We start from the raw sequence: 21351 nt of genomic DNA on the forward strand, positions 1-21351 counted from the left end.
TTCATGCCTTCCAAGTTTCTGAATACTGACAGTAAGTCAAAAGGTTTTTACTTTCAGGTTTCTGCAGAGAATGATTGCTCTTTTTTTCCTGCAAATGAATGAGACCATCCTGTTTTAGTTTCTCTTTGAACCATGAGAATAGAATGTGGGACATAGATTGTTTTTTGTTTTCAAAGTAATTTTTGATAGTCACATTTGAAACAATGACTTTTATTTTTAAATAAATGATTCAACTTCCCTTCCTTTGAGAATTAGATTATTTTTGCTTTCATTGAGCATATCTGTGAAACTACAAACACCCTGACGGACAGATTAAAGAAACTCATTGTCACGTTTCTTATGTTATAAATAGATATTTTATACATAGAGGATTGCATTTACAGATTGAAGATATCGGATGCAGCTAAAAAAAGAAACACAAAGGATAAATGTTGTCACATCTCTGATGCCGATATTGCTTGAAGTTCACTTTAAAATCAGTCAGCCAGGCTTAGGTATCTGATCAGTCTGTCTGGCAGAGGTAGACTTGGGAGAGATTTCAGTCTGTGTCTCCCTATTTGTGTCCGAATCCTGAATCTGCAAAGGTGCATCAGTGGACGAGGTGACACTGTGGACAAGAAAAGGAGAAGAGATAAACAGGATTGTCCTCAGCATATTTGTGGGCCACATTTGCGTTGCATGAGGAAGTGAAATACACATTTGCATGTCAGGAAGATAATATTTTGTCAGATGCTTACATGACTTCCTCTTTACAGCAAGCCATTCTTCTCGGCTGTCTAACAGTTCAGTGAGCTTGCTGCATAGCTGAATGTGACCAACATGCTCCAGCAGCAGGTCTATGATCGGTCCAGCCCATTGACACATAACTGATGTGGACATCCACTCACAGAACTGAAAAAGAAAAACAAACATATAAAGAACAACAAAAATCTCAGTTAATGTAAAATCCGGAAACTGTATTTGATTATTTTTCACACCTGTGTTTCTCTTTCTGACATTTCACTGCAGTTAAAAGGAAGCATATTGTCATTCTGTATTACAAATCCATTGTTGCCAACAGTTCTTATGTCTGATCCTGATGTTGTTGAGTGAGGGGCACAGCCGTATGTACAGGAAAAACAGGAGAGGGCATCACAGCCATTGTCCAAAAGGCACTTAAGTAGAGGCAGATTATTCATGCAGAGTGCAACAACAGCGGGGAACGTAGTGGCATAAGAGGGTAATCTGGCGCTGACATCGGCCCCTCTGTCCAGCAGTAGGGACACTGTGCTGACACAGCCCTGCCGTACAGCCATCAGCAGAGGACTGACCGGGTCTAAGCTTAGACTAGCACCAGCGTTCAGCAACACCTCTGCTGTCTTGGTGCTGCCGTTGGCAATAGCAAAGTACAGGGCTGTTGCTCTTCTATCCGCATACTGCATGGAGTGACTGCTGGCCAGCGTGGCGTTTACGTCTGCACCTGTCTTGAGGAGCACAGCTGCCACCGTGTGTCTGTTGTGCTCTGCTGCCAGGTGGAGGGGGCTGACACAGCTGTGGCGGAGCCTGGTTCGACTTGTCACTGAGACAAGCATGGACACAATCCTGAATGCAAAGAGAGAACACAAAAAGACAACATATCATAGCTCGATTCAAAACAACTAAAGCTGTCTTCCACCAAGAAATTATAATTTGACTAACACTGATACAATTGTGTTAAGTGAATCTTGTGTTAAACTGAGATGTGCTCATAAGTCCTCAGTCATTCAGTAAAGAAAAACATATTTATCAACTTAAGACATCTTAGATCAAAACAACCAATTAGTTGATTAGGGGGGCAGCCAACAACAAAAATGTCTACATTATTCCCACACATTTTGTAACTGAATTTAAATTGTACATCTTGACCAATGTTGTCTCTTAAAATAATGCTTGATTAACAAGGTCTCAACTTACTCATGGTGTCCATATTGGGCCGCAATATGTAGGGGCAGCAGTCCTGAGTTATCGGGTTTGTTGGCATCTGCATGTTTAGTCAAAAGCACTGCCACACTTTCCTTGCCTCCATTTTTACTAGCCTCATGAAGCGCTGTGATGCCATCGCACGTCTGCATGTTCACATCTGCACCTACAGAAAAATATTGTTACTTTACAGCCTTAAAATGGGGATCAGAAACGTGAAAAGGAGGAATATTTGGAAGAAAATAAATGTACCTTTCCCAATAAGGTAACACAGTGCCCTCATCTGTCCTCGCTGAGCTGCTACAATGAGAGGTGTGATGCTGTAGGTGTTCGATGGGTTGATTGTGGCCTGTGCACTTGTTAGTATCTCACAGATCTCAGTGTTGTCCCTGGATACAGCCTCGTGGAGGGCCGTCCAACCCTGACCACACCGCTGGTTCACAGTGGCCCCGTAGGAGAGAATGAGACTCACCATGTCCACATTCTCCAACTCACAGGCTACAGAAACAGACAAAACGCTCAGCTGTTATACAGTTACCAATAATGTTTTTTCCTAAGTCTGTTGTAAAGATTGATTTCACAGCTGTACCTTTGTACAAAGGGGTTTCTTTGTTCTTGCTGCTGATGTCGGGGTCGGCGCCTGCCTCCAGAAGACACCGAACACATGACAAGTGTTCACACGACACAGCGAGCAGCAAGGCCGTCTGCTCCTGCAAGGTACGCTTGTCTACCGTACCTGGATGAGCTGGAGCAGAAAATAATATACATATCAAACAAACCAGTCAGGTGTCAGGGTTCATTTCGCATAACAGCTCTATGAAAAGATACATGTTTTTGTTTACCACTAAGCCCATGTGATTTAAAGGTCACCTATTATGCAAAATCCACTTTTTCATGTCTTTTATACATAAACATGTGTCCCCTCTGTGTAAAGAGATTCTGAAAGTTTCAGGAAAAAAGATTCGCTCACTTGATCCTGATATAAAAACCTGTCTGAAAATGAGCCGATCAGATTTTGGCCACTTTAAGATGTCATAACGATTTTTTGGCTTGTGTAACCATTAGCCAATAACCAACCAAGGTAACCCCCGCCCACCTTATCACCTGAATCTCCTCCTAGAGCAACATTAGGCGCTTTCACACCGCAGTACTTTTCCCACTTTAGTTCCGATATAGTTCCGAAATGTTGCGTTCACACCAAAAAAATCCGGAACTAAAATTAGTTCATGAGAACCTTTTTACCCCCTTTTCCGTCCCTGCTAGAGAGCAGGTACTTTCGTGGGAGAAAAAGATTCCTATTTCTGATTGGCTGGGCAGAATGCAAACCACCCCGTAAAACTCCCAAAAAGTTTTGTGAAGCCGCCATTTTATTATCCTCGCATTAGCATTATTAGAATTAGCATAGTAGAAGCTGCTGGGAGTCCCAGCAGCTTCTACTGAAGTCAGTCCCCAACTCCGGGGACTTCCGGCCGGGGACTTCGGGCGGCAGTATACGCCGTGAAGTTGTTTGCGGCCTGCCAGTAAACCCAAAGCAGAAGAAGAAGAAGTGACGTCAGCGGCTTCATTTGCCTAATCCTCCCCCAGGGACTTATTCTGGTGTGAACGCAATCTGTAGGAGACCAGGGACAGTTGCAACACGGGTTGGTTGTAACACCTTCAATATCTCCAATCACAAACAAGCTGGAGTGATGAAACTCACTCTGCACATGCGCAGATAGATGGTAAGATCGTTGAGAAAAAAAGGAGCCACGTTTGAATTTCTCGCGTAAGATATCAGCAAAAGTGTGTTTCTGAGGTAAAATATTAACTAAAATGATATGATGTATTTTTTGGATACTGTCTTGAGTTCAAATGTCTAGGAATCCAAACTAGTATTATTAGAATCACTGTTTTGTAAGCTACAAATATAACTAGCTAAATATGGGTCAAGCTAGCAATCAGGCAGGTTCACAGGGGGTGAAAGCAAGACTGGTGGTCCTGGGACGGTTGTAACGGGACGGTTGTAACATGGCACATTTACGATTATGATGGCTCATTTGCTTGAATGATCCATTGTTCATTCAAGCATACAGTTGTATTGTTGATTGGTGTGCATTGTCCCTGTAAAAATAAACAGAATAAAATACTGTATGTGTGTGTGTGTTTACAGTATGCCAAATGGCAGAAAGAGGAAGACAGACAGGGGAGTGCCACTTGCTCTGCTGCAGAGGGCCTCAAATGAAGTTGAGAAGGGCAAATCATTCAGGGAAGTGGCAAAGTCCCTGGATATATGCCATGTCATCCTGTCCCGGTTCCATACAAAGAGGCTGAGGTTGGAGAGTCAGGGATCACAAACACCCCCAAGAGTAGGCTACTGGACACCAAAGAAGGTGTTCTCAACAGAGCAGGAGATGCTTTTGAGAGACTATCTGATGGAGGCAGCTAATTTATATTATGGTCTCAGCTCAAAGGAGGTAGGTCTACATAATTAAGGTAGAAGCACCTCTCAGAGAACAGTTTAATCCTTCACAGAGGATGATGCTGTGTGTGTTATCTGTTATCCTGTTCATTGTTCATTGTTAGTTGGAGGATGTGTGAAACCCCATTAAAATCTTGTTGCCTTAGAATTTGACAGCTTTCCCTATTTGTTGTCATGTAGTGTGAAAAAAGGTAACCGTTATTAACATGTTACAACCGTGCCTGGCATGTGCTACAACTGTCCCTGTACACAAGGACAGTTGTAACAGTTGAGTTTTTTTTTTTTAAATACATTTTCCAACCTGTACTTATTTCATAAAAACATCTTAAATACATTGTTTCAGTAGCTGACATATTGATAATGTATAATATAGCAAAATGGCTATCCTATTGTAAATGGTTTTTTACTTATTGGGGAAAAGCCCAAAAAGTGTTGCAACTGTCCCTGGTCTCCCCTACTTAGTTCATGAGAACTACAGAGTTCTCATGAACTAAGATCTGATTAACCTTTGTGGGAAAAGTACTGCAGTGTGAAAGCGCCTATTGTGTTATTTTTAACCAAATATCTTGCAGAGGGGCGAGGGGAGTGGCACCTTATTTTAATCTAAAGTAACAGACAGCTCAGCCCTTTTGAAACAGGGTTGAAACAGAGGGGTTTATGGCATGCTACAATGCATGATCTGTTTGGTATTTCGAGCCAAACACGTCAGAGACATGTTTTGTATATATCTGAGATCTATAATATAATGATGAAAAACAGTATAATAGGGGACCTTTAAACTGAACATATGCACTGTACAATAATGCCTTTAATGTCATACCCTTCAGTAGGATCTTCAAGCACTCCGTCTGCCCACAGAAGGCAGCATCATGCAGAGGTATCCACCCATCTTTGTTCTCCTTCAGCAGGCTGAGAGGAGCGGATGTTGCTAGATCATTAACAGCCTTCACATCCCCTCTCCTGACAGCAAAGACCACTGGCTCAACATCCCTGGAAAAGAGAGAGAAACAACACTTTAATTGAATTACACTTAAATGCAATTAAGGCAGACATCAGCAGAGCTTGAGGTCTGTAGTTTTCATGATATCATGGATTTTTAGTCTTTATAGGTGAATATCTCGATGATTTAACCTAAATAAGCTAGCATGGTATTAAATCCATCAAGATCAAACATGTCATATTCGTATACAATTACACAGAAACCTGAGTTGTACGCAAGGTATGCACACACATACAGCAGCCCCCATGTCAAAGACCCCCCCACCACAAAAGACTCACTCCGGCTCTGACAGTGGGTCGCTCTGACTTTGTCCTCTCCTGCTATCTCCCCGCAGTCGCGACACCGCATTATTACATTTACCTCCAGCATTACGGAACTGAGATAAGTATTCCGAATAGCTGAATTTCGTCATTACTGATGATAGATTTCTCGGCAGTGTCTCCTCGCACAGCGGAGCCGCGTGCAGAGCCGAGCGGGGCTCAGCTGTGCTGCCGAGGATTATTTTGGGACTGTATTGTCAGGCGGCAGGGTGACCGTTTATCCATATATGTCAAGAGACTCGGACACCCAGAGATAAGGCAAGCAGCACTGGAGATAAAGCAGCCTGAGCCGAAATGTCTTTCTTTGCATGAAGCCTTTATTACATTGACCGCCTGTTCCCACATTAAACAGCCAGATAATAAAAAGCACGAGTCTTAAAGGGCACTTTGGGAAGAATAGGCCTAGTAGAAGAGGGAAAACACAAAACTCTAGTCATAACAATAAGTGCTATAGAAGTAAAAGATAAACCCATCACAATTCACGAGATAGCATGTGTTACATGCTATAGTTGGCTATATATTCTAGTCCTGTAGACCACGTGTCCATAGGGACTATAATTTGAAGGTTACTGTTAGTCCTCCTTAGGTCCTTTAATCAAGTGGACAAGGGCCGTAGCCAAGATTTTAGAGGCCATGGGTCTAAATTCCCCCACCCACCATTACACTCTAGACTATTGAAAATAAAATAATGTTTTATTGCAGGTATTATTACAAAAACCTTAATGTTAAGTTCTGGCTTTATATGAATCTGCAGGAATTACATTTTTTAAGACAATTATTTTCCATAATCATGCTTCCATAAGAGGGTCCATAATTACTATTGAGAAAACTGAGGGACATTAAGCAGAATAGTTTGTCTGGCAAAACTAAAACGTATTTAAGGCAAACCATCCCATTCCCAAGTACATCATTATTTATGTTCATGACTGCACGGCATACCTCATGAGCTTCATGTGTCTTACCAATATTTGTTGTTTTTTTAAATACATTATGTACACATTCACTTAAAGCAGTCTTCAGTTTCTCCACTAGAGGGACCTGTTTTGTCTTTGACAATGGCAAGACATTGAAATAATAGCAGCAGTAGTTTATATCTGCAGATTTCCATGTCAGCTTTTGTGGCAGAAGAAAATGGCTGTTGCAAAATCAGGCAACCTGCTGATACTAATGGAAAAACATTTTGGCCACATTTCCCTTCCTGAATTGGCTGTGACACTTCATCACTATGTTTTTGTCTTGTTAAATAGTCCTCTATACTGTGCTAAGCCTACACAAACTCTCAAGTTTCTACTTCAAAGCCCAGAGAAAAATGTGTTTTGTTGTTTCCTTCGCACTCTTTCCCTTAATTTAATGTAATATATATAGGCTACAGTATGAATTAGCATAATAAATGTTTACCACATAAAACTACTTATTTAAGGATTCAAAGGGGATTTCTGAGGGATCGTTTAATATTAGCATGTGCAAATAAATACCATGGGTATATGCATACTGTGGAATTTTTCTTATAAAAAAGTGACTTCATAAATTAATCTGACAAATCCTCACCTGAGCAAGTTTGCTGTTGAGTGGTCTGAAGTGTGGAGACTCAGGGAGCAGACAGCCAGCCTGTGTTTGATATCATTGTTTAGTCTCTGGTAAAGAGACCTGGATCTGCTGACTGTGATCATCACGGGAGGAGATGTGTTGTCCAGTCTGAGGACCGGGACATCCAACAGTGAGCTGCTGTCCTCTTCACAGAAAGGAAGAATAGGATCCAAAACAACAGATCAATAAACCAAAGTCAGAACACTTACAGCAGCAATTGTAAAAACAGGTTTGCAAAGAATCTAAAACCAAAGGATAACATACCAACATGCATAGTAGATTGCACACGTTCATACTGAATTAGAGACCAAGCTCATTTGACAGAGCTGAGAGCAGCAGCTCAGGCAATGAAGAGGGAAGCCTTTTAAGGGCATGTTCAACTGTGTTTGATTCCACTTGATGCTGCTGCTCTAGAGGCTACGCTGAGGTCAGGTTGTGTGTAGTGTAACAGTCAGTTATCCAGCAGAAAGTTGGCACAAGAATAACACATAAACCTGGACTTTATATGTTCAGCTACGACTAAGATGAATGGACTTTGAATGTTGTATGTAATGCATACACACAGATAGAGTGAACATCTGAGCACATTTGAATGAGTATGTGTTTACAACTGTTTAAAAAGGTGTAAAGCTTTAATTCTTCAACTCACCACATGACAGTGTTCCTCATCCTCGTTCACAGAAGCTGCTTTAACTTTACAAATGTATCCACCTCTGTGACAACAACAGTATCCTCTGTCGTATCAGCTCTGATTGTTAGGAAGATGAAGTGAAAAAATGTGCACACAACCCCGACAGATTCTTTTTGTTTCACAATCCCTTCTTAGGACGTGTTCTAAAATGCTTCCTGCATTTAAACTGGAAGTGGCGTCTTCTGGTTAACGTGACACAAACAAGTCTATCAGCTTATCTATTTACAGCTGGAGGAACTAAACTGTGGTGACAAGCTCTGAGGCTGTTTCTAAATGTCTCTGGAGCCCCACATATTTTGGCAAACAAAGACAGACTTGATTATTTAACTATGTTTTGAGAGTTGCACCAGTATTTTATTCAAGGTAATACTACAACAAGTTCAGCCAGTACCCACACTACGAAAACACTAAACACAGTGTTACTTGTTACTGTACATCCTTACCAATGTGTCGCTTTATATTTAAGATATATATATATTGCAGATATATTTATTCAAACTAGAAGATATATACAACCCATATTGATCTGTCTACCTACTCTAATGGAGTGGACAAAATACTAGTAACACACAAAACAATTTAACCTCACAACTAGCCCCTCCAAAAACAACACAATGTCAATGAGCACTTCCCTATGTTAAGCTAATTTAGAGATAGTGGAAACACTGAGTGGTCCTGTTTAATAATAACAAGTTCAATCTTTACAATCTGGCAAGTTCTCATAACCTCGTAACATTACCAGCATTGTTCTCTGTTTTACTGTGTAATTATAGACCTTTTGCAAAGACATTACTTGTTTTAGTAGGTGTGACAAAGTTTTCATTACTAGGCTACTGTTAACCATGTCCTTGTCACATTTAAGTGTCAACAAGCCTTGTCAGTGTAGTTTTCCTGCTATAGCTAGTCAAATTCTCTACTGGGATTTTTTTTTTTAATATTATAACTAATGCAAATGAAGCCATCATTATTGTTATTTATTTACCATGTGCTATATCCTGAAGAATTTCCAAAAATCCAAAAATCCTTTGACTTTCACTGATCAGAAGGATGCATGCTAAATTCGAAACCAAAGCCTTTTTTCATATTCATCTGCTAAAGGGGAAATGTTTTCTGTCCTTACTCAAATCTGAAGTTAGGACATGGTACTTTGTTTTTGTGACATCAGGACTAGTTTTGAAATCACTCAAGTCGTGTGATGTGAAAACCTAAAAACCTCAAGTGAATAGGCCGAGAACAGGCCTTTCACTAAAGAAGCCTTCTTGTATCAATTGAAACGTTTCAAAATAAAAATACTTGTATATCGGAAAAATCTTTTAATGACCGAAAAGCACTAGAAATACTTTGTAAAGTCTTTGTGTTTTATTTGAAAAGGTTTTTAAAAAATGATTTGGTCAAATTCAGTCAAATTATCATTCAAAGCAGACTAAGAAAATATGTCCAAAACATGTCTGAAAAAGGGATCATTATTGGAAAGTTGGAAAAACTGGAGGCTTTTTTCTATATATTTGTTCTATCATAAGGAGCGGGTGGATCAATTCTTAAAGTATTGATAGCCTACTAAATCTTATAGTACCGAAATTAGAACCAAGAGGGTATACAATTTCCCATCTCATGCAAGATCACATTATGGGATCACAAACACACCTCTGCTATTGTTGTATTCACCTCTTTTGTAAAATAAAAAGAATCCTTATGTTTCACAAAGGATTTTAACTGGTACAAGTAGCCAGCATCAGCCTAATAATAATAAGTTAACCTTATAAATCACGACACATAGCTTCTGTTAACATTATAGAATAACCAATAGTTGTATTGATAGTGATTATAAACATGCAAAACCACATGTTGAGGTATTGACCAATGACCACACCTAATTATCATTTCATAATAACATTAGGTTAATTGTGGGACATATCTCACTGGTAAACTCTGCAAAGTAGCCGCATTTATCATGTAAACCAGATAACGGTGCACCCCAAACCCTTCCTGAAAGTCAGAGTCAGTAGAGTTTGGGACTTGATTCACGGTTCTCTGGATTTATAGCGGAGTGAGCGCTCTTCATTCTCCCCTCGTCTCGGACCTCTCGATCTCAATTCTCAGTCAATGAAACAGAACGTCCTCTCTGGCAGTTGCCATGAGAACGGAGAAACGATCCCGGCGCATTCCCTGTTGTCACCCCTGCGGTTCCCAGGCAACAGCTACACAAATCCCGGAAAACATCCGGAAAGACCCTCGGTCGTCCTTCAGGTCGCCAGAACTTGGAATATTTACAAGGACTTGTTTACTCATCGGTATTCCTGGACAATATATTTGCAATAAAACAAACATGACGACTTCTTCCCTTGGTGCGTTAGATCCCGGCGACCCTCGTCTAAAACTGAGGGTGGAAAACAGAATACAAAATATTTTTGTAACACAATCGGAGGACAACAGGTAGGCCTGTGCTTTCATTATAGGGCCACAATGAGCAGTCAACTCCCTTTTCTCAACAACACATTTATAAATGTTTGGATTGAATGGTGTTGTCACTGAACATTTTCTCCTCAGGAACCAAAAGGAGGAAAATGTTAACCACATACCTGTTGTGACAGAGGTAAGATTTTCATAATAACAAAATTATATAATGTGATTATTAAGATATTTTAGTAAGACTTTTAGTGTTTTGCTTAGACTTCAGGCAGAGTCCTCGAGGCAGGGGTGAACACTTTACAAAAGACCCTGGTTCTGAAGAAACAGGCTGCGTTGGACGTGGTGGATCAGCAACTTGCAGTAAAACGGGCAGAGTTTAAGAGCCGTGTGGAGGGTCTAGCTCAGAGAAGGTCTGAACTGGAATTAAAACTACAGCAGGTAATTTGAAACCCCCTAAAAGTAAATAAAAGCATGAATGAACCACTGGATATCTGCTGATGGCATTTGCCTAATATTACGCATGCCCCTGGGGTTTGTTTTTCCACCCAGACTCAAGAGAGGGCTATCAAGTTTGAAAAGTTTGTGGCTGAAAATGAAGCGAAGCGACGCCGAGCACAGAAGAAGTACGAGGCCGCACGGGAGCTGAACATTTCCAAACAGAGAGAGATAGAAGCTCACACAGAACAGTTGAAACAACTTAAAGCGAGGTGAAAATCTTCAAAACCAAGTCTTAATGTAAAGATATTGCTCATTTAGACACCCTATACCTCAGTTATACCATATCTCCATTCACAGACATCACGTTTTAAAGGAGAGAATGGCAAAATATAAAATCTTTGAGGACTACTTGATGAAAACGCTAGATTTTCTCCCCAGTAGTAAGTTAAACTGACTTGAACTAGCCTCCATAAGCAACTTTTACATTAACCTGTACTGTTTATTCTACGCAAAGGTTGTAAGATGGAACAAACTGCATATCTCTTTCAGCTTACCTCGATAATGGGTCTGAATCTTTGGTGATGCCCATCATTCGGCGCCATGAGACCCTGTCCATCACCCACCGGGACCTACTACAGCGTTGGGGACATCTGGAGGAGGAGGTGGAGCAGGGCCAGCGACAACTGCAGATCATGAAGCAGGAGCACAGTATTAAAAAATTGGTCAGACACACAGAAAATGACAGCAACTTTTCATAAATGTACAGTGTTTGTGAATTAAAAACCTATTTAGAATGTTAACATGTGTTGCAGATGGCCAATAAGGAACTTTCTGAGCTCCAGAATGAGTTAGAAACCCTCAAAGAGAAGAACGAGCAGGCAGAGGTTAACCTGCTGATGGAGCAAGGCCTGTCCAGAGAGAAGGTACGCTTTTATGATGCGAGATGGAAATTACCGGTGGAAATGATTTTCAGATAGGACTTTTTGGATATAAATGGTGTCAAATGTGTCATTATCACTCAGGTTAAGGAAGTAGGCTGCTTGCTTATGGCCATCAACAACCTGGCCGACCTGTGTTATATAGCAACATATGGACCTCTGGAAAACATGAACATACTGACAAAGATGGACATGGTGAAGGTATGTTGGTTATTACCGGTACTCATACAGTTATTCATGTTCCTTTCCTTACCTTTTAACTTATGAAGAGTATGATTTCAGGAGTACATCCAGGACAAGGCAGACACAGAGAGGAGAGCGAGGAGACTGATGGAGTCGGGGTCTGCCATCACAAGTAGAACAGCTCTGACAGACAAAAGGGAGAAGGGATCAATCAAAAGTATGGGCAGTAAAACACAAATAAAAAATTCAAGTAAAGTCAGTAGAAAGAGTGAGACAATGAGTTGATGTAGAATGTTTACAATTTACCATGGTGTCACTGCTTGGAGTGTAACAACCAATGACCAGGATGAAGAATGTAAGGGCTGCAGAAAAGTTTGACAAATAAACAAATCTATAAGTCAATGGACTCTTATGGCATCATTTTCAGTACAAATAAACAACGGTAATGTTTGTGATGCACTCAACTTTGCACTTCAAATGTAAACATATTTTTGAAAATGAGGTGATCAAGTTTATTCAAGCATCAGAACTTTGTAAATGTGTATCTATGGAACATTGCGATAGTTGCATTTTGAAAAAAAATGTTTACAATCAAATGAAGCTGTCAGACCAGAAATCAACACCCATCATAATGGCATATACATTGGTATGTATTTCTAACATATATAGATTATACAAACAACAATGAGAAAAAAAGTATTTTCAATGATGTATGATAAGATTTTTTGTGATACAAAGTTTGTGTTTGAATTAGCTGGTATTTTCACAACTAACTCTTGATTGTGGCCTCCTCCATGTTGTCAAACACTGCTACACAGGTTTTCTTACAGCCTTCTGGTGCAGACGTCAATTATGTTGCAATGCTACTCCTCTGGGCAGTGCAGTTAAATAGCAAAACATGTTCAGACACATGCAGCTTTTTTCAGGCGTTTATGTTGTCAGTGCTTCTCTTTTCCTAAGGAGTGGACTACATAGTAAACTGGGTTGTCGGGCTATTAGTAGGCCTACATGTATTTATTTTTAAATACTTGTAATTAATGTAAGTTTTGTGTTTGTATGTTACTTCCCACTTTTACTTTCCTACATTTCAGGAGAAAATATTAAAGTAAGTGCATAATGTAAGAGCCTCAGTTTCACTAAATGTCATTTTGAGTTTCAAAACATAACAAATATGTTGCATTAGCCCAAAGTAGTGGAAATCAGCCCCAGCTTGCCCCCCAAAAAAACCTATAAAAAATTTGAGAATAATTTGCTTATCATATTTGCTGTACTTTAATGCAATAAACATTTTGACAGAAGCTTTACACTCAAGTATTGCTTTCAAAACTGTCGATCACTCTAGTTAAGCTAATAAGCTAATGTGGTCTGTCGCATATTGAGCCATAAACATGTTTCACTGGTTATTATTTTTTTGGTTAGTGTTTTGCTTTACGACTCTTTCGGTTACAAAACGTCCCGTACCAAAGGCATGACGCCAGCATTAAACAGCCGTGTACTGTCCCTTTAACAGGAACACGTGGTACCTGCAAACATCCGGTTATTCAGAAAATGGAAATAAGATTGCAACAATGTTTTGACACGCAGTTTTGAAGCACGGATTCTTGCTTAACTGTAATTACGTTTTCTTACCGTGTTTCCATTTTGTTGTAATCCGAAGGTCTGTCGTGCGGGCCCGGAAACAGTTTGGTCCGAAAATAGTAAAGCTGTTTGTTTCTCGACAGATGGAGGCAGGCAGCCTTGTCTCATACCGAGAGGACATTTCTACGCTGTTCCCCGAGCACACGCCGGGTGCGAAATATAAAGTACGACATTTATTTGGGGTGGGGTCGTTTACTGTATGTGGTCATGGTCTCCCTTCCTAAATCAAATTGTCCGCCCCATATTAATCCCACCTATTGTCCTTTGTTAGGATTTAAGCAGCCAGTTCCACACCGTCAGACAAGTGCGCGGAGATGGAAACTGCTTCTACAGAGCCCTCTTCTTCTCATACTTGGAGTCAGTCTTACACAATCCCAGGGCTCTGCAGAGGTCAGTTATCATTTTTGACATTCAAATAAACTGAACTCACTGTTTATTCAACGAGGCCTTGTTTTACTTTGCAGATTTAGGGAGAAAATCCTTCAAACGTGTGAAGACTTCTCTACTGCGGGATTTGATGAGAGTTCCTTCAAGCACCACCTGAATACAGTAAATTATTATATATATTTCCTTTCACGTTCTGTTTACTTACCAGGTAGCCTTAGGTGAGTAAAGCACTAATTCTTATAAGCCTGGAAAATAAAATCAACATTCATTAAATTGCTATGACGTAAGAACACTAGGGGGAATTCATTATTTGAAAATAGTTCAAATAAAAAAATGTTCAAGCAATAAAACAAGGTTAGGCAGATGACTGATTATTAGTTTTGGCCTTTGGTTAGGCCACAACAGTGATACAACAAAGGTAGTGTTGGACATAATGCATGCTAAATGCACAGAATGGGAATCCTGGGACAAGACGGGTATAATACTCAAGATAAGAGAGAATGATTTTGTGGTATGAATCTCTGAAGTCTGATACTTGGATCAGCTGCCGAGCTAAATTTAATTCACAAGCTTTCCACATAAAGTAGGTAATTACTGCAATTCAAAACCAATTGGACTTGGTGAATTTACAGTTTCCTGGCAATTATCCATTATTTGGAACGGATAAATCTCTTTTATCCACAGGGAATGAAAATGTAGAGTATTCATGGAAGAACACTTTTTTGACAATGTTAGTAATTGTTTGTTTTCTTGAAGGTTGTTACTGTTCTGGAGCAGTGTCAGGCTGATGAGCAGGAAGACACGCTGCTCAGGCTCTTCAATGAGCAGAGGACATCTGACAGTGTGGTGCAATATCTCAGGCTGCTCACCTCAGCACACCTTCAAAACCAGGCAGAGTTCTTCTGCCACTTTGTGGAGGCGCCCAATCTACTAGTCTACTGTCATCAGGTTAGTTCAAACTGTTGCTGCCATCTAGTGAAAAGAAGAGTTGATAGTTAAAGTGTTTTAACAGAAGATAAGTCTAGGAAATATAACTGTCAGATTTGGTAATGTCTCCGCTCTTTTTTCAGGAAGTGGAGGCCATGGCGATGGAGTGCGATCATGTGGATATCTTAGCTCTGTCACAGGCTCTGGATATTTGCATCCACATCGTCTCCATGGAAGGGGATGAGCAGCAGCTGGCTCACCACGTCATTCCAGAGGGTGCCGAACCCTCCCTGCACCTCCTCTACCAGACGTCACATTATAACATTCTCTACCCGCGACTTCAACACTGACCAGAGATCCACCAGGACTCAGCTTAACTCAGGAATATTGACTTTGGTTCAATAAAATCCCAACTGGGCTTAAGGACACTTGAGAAAACAGATTTTTATATAGTCTTGCAGTGTACAGCGATTTAACATTTAGAAATACATGTTTTTTTGCACATTGTGCAATAAGTATTTAAAGTTACAATCTCGAAGATCTGTGCTCTTTTTGGCAGCATTTATGCTGATAAACTCTATTTTCACTTTATTTTCACTTCCCAAATGCAAGAGCTTACATTAGTGGGTCCAAGGCTTTACCACCATTGTGTTATCTCCTTCACTGCGATAGTGTTACACAACATTCATTTTAAATGAAAATCTTCGAAATTATGACTTTAAATGAATTGAAATGTATTTATGTAAACAAATACATAAATCTTCTCTTAATACACATTCCATTAACACGTCACTGCTGCTGCTGCTTTTCTTTCTTCTGCTTTTTCTGCTGTTGTGGACCACGTTTCTTTAACTTCTGTTTTTCCTCCTGCTCTGTAACCGTGGTAAGGGCACTTTCCTTTCCACCTCGATGCATGTTAGCCAGTGAGAGCCTTCCCATTTGAGTGGGGTACTTGGTCATGATCTCCCTTTTGAACACAGGCTTGGAGATCAGATATTTCAAATGCTTTTTCATCCCCTTCACCAACTTCTGCTGCTCTCTGTCACCCTCATCATCCTTTGCTCCACCTGCAGACAAAGATGGCATATTCAGTTGTCTGTATTTGAAAATGTTTTAATAAAGGGAACCTGTTACAATAGATGTGGTGTTGTGTTGGTCTTACCAATTAAAAGGTCATCATCCAGGTCGACCTCCAGAGCCTCTGCAGCTTGTCTGAACCAGGAGTTGTGATGCTTCTCCCGGCTGTTGTGGAACTCAATCTTCTCTACCCGTCTGGCCAAGTTTACCCGCTCCTGTGGAGGAATGCACTCAACAGTTTAGGATCAAATGTAATCTTTTAAATATCCCGTAAAGTAATGACCTTAAGCTGGGTCTTACCTTGATGGCTTCCATGCATTTGCTCTCAATGGGGAACATGGGAAGATCCTCGTCCTTCCCAAGAGCCTTGTAGATCTTTTTGAAGTTCATCATGTCGTCTGGGCCTATAAGCAGCATACTCAGACCCTCTTTGGCGGCTCTCGCTGTTCTCCCACTCCGATGGACGTAAGTCTCAGATGTCCTGGGAACCTGATGTTTACAGGAGAACATTAAAATATAGCTTTTTGCATAGAAAATATTGCAGTGAACAGAGTTATGCAGCTGTATTCGTTAAAATCAAATATCTGGCAATGTAATACCAATGCTCACAACTGGAACCAAAATTCAGCTCGATTGTAAAGCATCTCCTGCATATGTTTCATTTAACCAGTGTTTATTTTTACAGTTTTTTTATATATCAAAATTCATGCGAGTTAAAAATAAATATACACAATGGACCACAATTACAAAAGCTTGCCTGGTAGTGAATAACATGCTCAACATTGGGGATGTCCAGCCCTCGAGCTGCAACATCAGTAGTCAGCAAGACACAACTGGGAATGAAAAGTTAAAATGTTATTGTTGATTCAGTAACCAATGAATAAATGGTAAATCTTTGAGTTGATTTAATGCAATGTATTTCATACTTAGGAATAAAGGTGAATATAACTTTCTAAGACAGTCTTATTACAAGAAATGTGAAAAATTTAAGTAACACAATGGATATTCTTAAAGTAGGTATTTACTTTCACGCATACCATATAAAACCCTTAAGCCCTTGCAGTGCACAGGTGTTATATTTCATCATAGGAACACAATTGAACCTAAGCTGAGCTAAATATCGTCATACAGCTACTTCAAGTGTGTGCAAACCTACCTCTCCCTCTCAGCAAACCTCTCCAGGTTTTTGAGGCGTTGTTTCTGGTGCATGTTGGCATGCAGAGGCAGTGGAGTACAGTCCAGGATGACCAGCAGGCAGTTCAGTCTCTTGATACAGTCTATACTGTTGGCAAACACCATGGTGCGGCCAGGATACTGGAGCAAAAAGTAATAAAGGAAGAAGTCCTTTTCTTCTTTTTGACAGTGGATTCGGGTCTCAGTCAGGGACTCCACAGTTGCCTCCTTCCTGGTCAAGTCAACGATTTTTGGTTTGGACTTGATTCCCACTTTCTCCATGAGAATTTCCAGCTGGTTCCTCTGGTCCAGATTCTTCCTCTTCTTCTTCTGCAGGAGGCGGATGGGCACGCTGCGAGCCATGGTCAGTGTAGCAGAGAACACAAAGGTTTGCCTCTTGGGATTAAAGTGCACGGTGTTGAGCATCTCCAGAATACTCTCCAGCTCAGCAAAGTGGCCTCTCTCCACCATGCGATCGGCTTCATCAATTACCAGGCACCTGTCGGAAAAAAACACAACCAGCAGTAGTAAGTAAAAAAGGTGGCATGAAAATTGATAAAAGCCAATATGGTCCCTTTTGACCTGCCTATAAGAAACAAGGCAAACTCCATATTTTTTTTTCCATTAAGAAGTGGTTATGGTCTGACATCTAACACTAAGAAACCAAACTTATTACACTGTTAATTATAAACTAAAGAATTAATAAGAACAAAAGGCTGGATGACAATTGCAGTCGATTGCCTTTAAATGGCTTAATATAGAGATGACATGATAACAATGAGGGTTTTACAAAACTCAGTCATCCAAATGATTGACTCTAAGTATATGTAATTTATTAAAAATAATATGATGTCCTGAATGGCATCAAGCTTTAGAAAATGTAAATATATGGTAAACATTAGTATAGCAACATTACATTTATTAGATATCATATTGCCATACAGAGTGAATTGTGACCTACTTGAGCTGTCTTAAATTCACCAGATGTGGATGGCGCTCCTGGATCAAGTCCCACAGACGTCCTGGAGTAGCGATTACGATCTCTGGTCTTCGTTTCAGCACCCTCCTCTGTTTCTCTTGTGCCATTCCACCCACCACTATCGCTGTCTTGATGTCTACACAAAAGTAACATCTTTAGGATCTTGACAATCAATAATTGTACTTTCTAATTATTCAAAAAATGAATGGTAATCATAAGACTCACCTGTAAATTTCGTAATAGCATCAAAATGGTGCTTGACCTGAACTGCCAGCTCTCTGGTGGGAGTGAGCACCAGTCCAAGCAGAGGCTGCCGCCGACCGGCTGCAGCTTCTTCTTTTTCTTCAACGGTGTGTTCAAAACCAAACGTTGCATTTTCAATTACCTGAACACACCCAATCCTATTATCACCATCTGTTTCTTCAATGTCCTCCTGTTCTTCTTTGCAGTTGTGTTCATCTGCGTCACCTTGATCCTCCTCTTTGATGCTTTCATCCTCTTCTCCCTCAGCCTCCATGTCATCCTCCTTGTCTTCTTCTATTGTAGACTCTTCTACATCTGGTAAATACAAACTCTTCACATTTGTGGTTGGTTCGGGGCTATCATCAACAGGCTTTTCTGAACCGCTCTTCCACTGTAGGATGGCGTGGATCATGGGGATACCAAAAGCCAACGTCTTTCCACTTCCTGTAATGACAGTGCTCACATTAGCTTCACTTTGGAAACATGACGACAGATGGTTTAGTGGTGTAAATCACAACAGGTATCAATTATTTGGACACAATAGGACATGTGCTTGCATCACAATGTCTGCCATGTATATTAACTAACAATAAGCTATTAAAAAATAGTTTTAGAACAGGGCTATAATACACATTTAAATGAAAAACAATAAAAAGAAATCATTGGATCATTGAATCGATAGATCATTCCCGATCAATGAATTGTGACACCATTATGGTAAAAAACAAAAACTAAATGGTATTTATCGTACCTGTCTCAGCTGCTCCCAGTATATCCATACGGTCCCTGATGGCTGGAGGCAGAGTCAGGGCCTGTATGGGGCTCGGTGAGCTAAATCCAAGACTGCTCAGTGCCTTCAGCACAGGGGAGGGGACGAACAGGTCATTCCAAGCACTCACGTCAACATTTTGGTCACCAGAACCACAACGGGCTGCATTTGTCCAATTATTTATCTGCTTTTTGCTTTTGGGGGGCTTTGGTGCTTCATCTTGGGTGGATTTTCCAGGTTTTTCTTTTTTCAAAGCCTGAGGTTCAGATGGAGACTCCTGCTTTGGCTGAGCCTCTGGGGTTTTCTCTTCCTCCATCTGCTGCTCCTTTTTCTTGTTCTTCTTTTTGTTCTTCTTTGTGGGTTTTGAGGGTGCATCGGGTTCTGGAGCAGTTGCTATATCCGTGGAAGCTTCTTCTTTAGGCCTCTTTTCTTCCCCTTCCTCCTCACCTGCAGCTACATCCTTCTGAGTCACTTCCTCAGAGGTGTCATCTGGTTTTTCTGATTCCTTTGCTTTCTTATTTTTATTCTTCTTGGCTTTTTTCTTAGCTGGTTCAGCTGCTTTCTCCCCCTCGTTGCTCTCGGCATCCACTTTCTCGGCATCCACTTTCTCGGCATCCACTGTCTCAGCATCCACTTTCTCAGCAGCATCCACTTTCTCAGCAGCATCCACTTTCTCAGCAGCCCCCTCTCCAACGCTGGCTTTTCTTTTCTCGCTTCTCGCTTTCTTCCTATTCTTCTGCTTTAACTTTTCCCTTTCTGCTTTGGCTTCAGCCTTCTCAGTGTCTATCAGACGGTAATTTGTGAGCTCTTCAAAACACACCAGACCCTCCAAGCCCTCCTCGGAGAAGATACTGGGGTCGAGCTCTATAGCTTTCCAATTGCCTTTCACTTGGATGCCTCGTTTAGATGGCCTCCGCACTCCGAAGGACATGCGCTTGTTTCCGGGCTTCATCTTCTGTATCTTCATCTTTCTATAAATAATTAGAGTTACAAAACTATGTTAAACTGCCTCCCTCAGACTGAGCGGTTAAAAGCGTATGTCTGAAGTGAGCTAACAGCTAGGTGCCGAGCAACTCCAACTATATATGAAATGCTCGCAAAAATATCAGACCCAACTGACTTGGCATAACCCAAACAACAAACGCAACAACTAAATATTCGTACAATAATAAAAAAAAACTACTACCTTGATGACTCTGGCAACTTCTTAATGCCAAAATATGTTCACGAATGTTTACAACCACGCATTACACGAGGGCGCAGCCATGACAGTCTTGATCACGTGGTTTGAAAAAACTTTATTGGTCGAAAAAAAGACAACAAAGATTTCTTTGCAACAGTGACGGTCGTCTTGGTGTGTGGTGCGAGACGGGAGATGTAGTTCATTGAGCGGTTTCACACAAAAAAAGTGTTACTTCACAGTTTTACGACACATTTTTATTTTTTTGACTTGCAAAATTATCTTTTAAATTGACAAACATCATATGTGTAATTCGTGGCACAATTCAAACGGGATCGAAAGATAATCTTTCTCTCTCCATTGACTTCAATGCATAACTTTTCCGAAATACTAGGCTTGTTTGAGACAAGCGAGACCTGCGCAATTGCGATCAACGTCTTGCTAGTGCGTTGCATGATGGTTAGTCATTTTGTCCGACTTGCTCTGGAGGCTCGCCTACATGAGACGTTGAAATCTCGCGGGACGCCCGCAGACTTGAGAGCGAGGCGCGGCGAGGCGGCGCAGTTTCTCTCCACGGGCTGCGGAAGCGAAATGCTTGATGGGAAACGACTTGCTGGTATCTCGAGCTGAGCGCTCATTGGTGGGTTTTACCCCGTGCTGGTGATGAAACTCTCCATTGGCTCGGCAAAAGTGTGTTGTTGTTTTGTGTCCGTTTTACGTCGCCACTTCCATTCACATTTTTCATCATTGTTCCACAATGTTTATCATCATTAAATTAATATCTATATATTTGTATACTATACTTGCACTGCTTACCGTTGTCATACTTTATATATCTTAGCATATTCATACAACACACTGTTAATACTAGGCTAGGCTACTGTGTATAAAGTGTATTCATACCCCTCACTGTTTATCCATCATTCAATTTATTCTATATTTTATTCTGTAGATTGTGTACATTACTTTTCACTTTACTGCTTTATGCACTCCTGGTTAGAAGCTAAACTGCATTT

General features: G+C 40.6%; 4 protein-coding genes across 7 annotated transcripts; 2 read left to right on the forward strand and 2 right to left on the reverse strand.

The window, feature by feature from the left end:
- Window positions 1-20: 20 nt before the first annotated feature.
- LOC117483654 (ankyrin repeat and SOCS box protein 2-like) lies at window positions 21-8103 on the reverse strand. Of its 3 annotated transcripts, none has more exons than XM_034132161.1 (9): window positions 7953-8103; window positions 7265-7448; window positions 5217-5386; window positions 2528-2683; window positions 2191-2436; window positions 1933-2104; window positions 978-1581; window positions 738-891; window positions 21-607 (listed from the first exon to the last, which is right to left on the reverse strand). In XM_034132161.1, the coding sequence occupies exons 2-9, from the start codon at window positions 7384-7386 to the stop codon at window positions 477-479; spliced, it is 1755 nt and encodes a 584-aa protein (XP_033988052.1). In that variant the 5' UTR covers window positions 7387-7448; window positions 7953-8103; the 3' UTR covers window positions 21-476. The 3 variants fall into 3 exon arrangements, with proteins under 3 accessions (XP_033988052.1, XP_033987942.1, XP_033987999.1); XM_034132051.1 differs by lacking the exon at window positions 7953-8103 and adding an exon at window positions 7568-7943; XM_034132108.1 differs by lacking the exons at window positions 7265-7448; window positions 7953-8103 and adding an exon at window positions 5675-5886.
- A 1983-nt stretch (window positions 8104-10086) lies between these two features.
- Window positions 10087-12324, forward strand: si:ch1073-416d2.4 (coiled-coil domain-containing protein 42 homolog). The gene is made up of 9 exons (XM_034132260.1): window positions 10087-10427; window positions 10542-10587; window positions 10665-10841; window positions 10953-11110; window positions 11199-11281; window positions 11391-11563; window positions 11654-11764; window positions 11864-11980; window positions 12062-12324. Exons 1-9 carry the CDS (start codon window positions 10129-10131, stop codon window positions 12245-12247), a joined length of 1350 nt encoding a protein of 449 aa, XP_033988151.1. The 5' UTR covers window positions 10087-10128; the 3' UTR covers window positions 12248-12324.
- Window positions 12325-13487: 1163 nt separating this feature from the next.
- LOC117483965 (ubiquitin thioesterase OTUB2-like) lies at window positions 13488-15342 on the forward strand. Of its 2 annotated transcripts, XM_034132382.1 has the most exons (6): window positions 13488-13573; window positions 13684-13764; window positions 13872-13990; window positions 14065-14149; window positions 14744-14935; window positions 15058-15342. In XM_034132382.1, the coding sequence occupies exons 2-6, from the start codon at window positions 13684-13686 to the stop codon at window positions 15262-15264; spliced, it is 684 nt and encodes a 227-aa protein (XP_033988273.1). In that variant the 5' UTR covers window positions 13488-13573; the 3' UTR covers window positions 15265-15342. The 2 variants fall into 2 exon arrangements, with proteins under 2 accessions (XP_033988273.1, XP_033988354.1); XM_034132463.1 differs by lacking the exon at window positions 13488-13573 and having other exon boundaries at window positions 13662-13764.
- Window positions 15339-20438, reverse strand: ddx24 (DEAD (Asp-Glu-Ala-Asp) box helicase 24). The gene is made up of 9 exons (XM_034131969.1): window positions 20342-20438; window positions 19138-20126; window positions 18369-18830; window positions 18126-18279; window positions 17148-17663; window positions 16749-16824; window positions 16292-16480; window positions 16077-16206; window positions 15339-15981 (listed from the first exon to the last, which is right to left on the reverse strand). Exons 2-9 carry the CDS (start codon window positions 20120-20122, stop codon window positions 15704-15706), a joined length of 2790 nt encoding a protein of 929 aa, XP_033987860.1. The 5' UTR covers window positions 20123-20126; window positions 20342-20438; the 3' UTR covers window positions 15339-15703.
- Window positions 20439-21351: the final 913 nt, after the last annotated feature.

This window comes from Trematomus bernacchii, unplaced genomic scaffold (genome assembly GCF_902827165.1).
Source record: "Trematomus bernacchii unplaced genomic scaffold, fTreBer1.1, whole genome shotgun sequence".
In the NCBI taxonomy this organism is placed as follows: Eukaryota; Metazoa; Chordata; class Actinopteri; order Perciformes; family Nototheniidae; genus Trematomus; species Trematomus bernacchii.

Bases quoted from the DNA above. Each gene is read 5' to 3' on its own strand.
- LOC117483654 (XM_034132051.1), bottom strand. The intron at 2,684-5,216 runs GTATGACATTAA...TTTCTGCTCCAG, and splicing joins CTTGAAGATCCTACTGAAGG to CTCATCCAGGTACGGTAGAC. The intron at 608-737 runs GTAAGCATCTGA...TCTTGTCCACAG, and splicing joins TGCTGTAAAGAGGAAGTCAT to TGTCACCTCGTCCACTGATG.
- si:ch1073-416d2.4 (XM_034132260.1), top strand. From the start codon at position 10,129: ATGAGAACGGAGAAACGATCCCGGCGCATTCCCTGTTGTCACCCCTGC. The intron at 10,588-10,664 runs GTAAGATTTTCA...TGTTTTGCTTAG, and splicing joins ACATACCTGTTGTGACAGAG to ACTTCAGGCAGAGTCCTCGA. The intron at 10,842-10,952 runs GTAATTTGAAAC...TTTTCCACCCAG, and splicing joins TGGAATTAAAACTACAGCAG to ACTCAAGAGAGGGCTATCAA.
- LOC117483965 (XM_034132382.1), top strand. From the start codon at position 13,684: ATGGAGGCAGGCAGCCTTGTCTCATACCGAGAGGACATTTCTACGCTG. The intron at 13,765-13,871 runs GTACGACATTTA...GTCCTTTGTTAG, and splicing joins CGCCGGGTGCGAAATATAAA to GATTTAAGCAGCCAGTTCCA. The intron at 14,936-15,057 runs GTTAGTTCAAAC...CTCTTTTTTCAG, and splicing joins TACTAGTCTACTGTCATCAG to GAAGTGGAGGCCATGGCGAT.
- ddx24 (XM_034131969.1), bottom strand. From the start codon at position 20,122: ATGAAGATACAGAAGATGAAGCCCGGAAACAAGCGCATGTCCTTCGGA. The intron at 18,831-19,137 runs GTACGATAAATA...CTGTCATTACAG, and splicing joins ACTGGGAGCAGCTGAGACAG to GAAGTGGAAAGACGTTGGCT. The intron at 16,825-17,147 runs GTAGGTTTGCAC...TTTCATTCCCAG, and splicing joins AGGTTTGCTGAGAGGGAGAG to TTGTGTCTTGCTGACTACTG.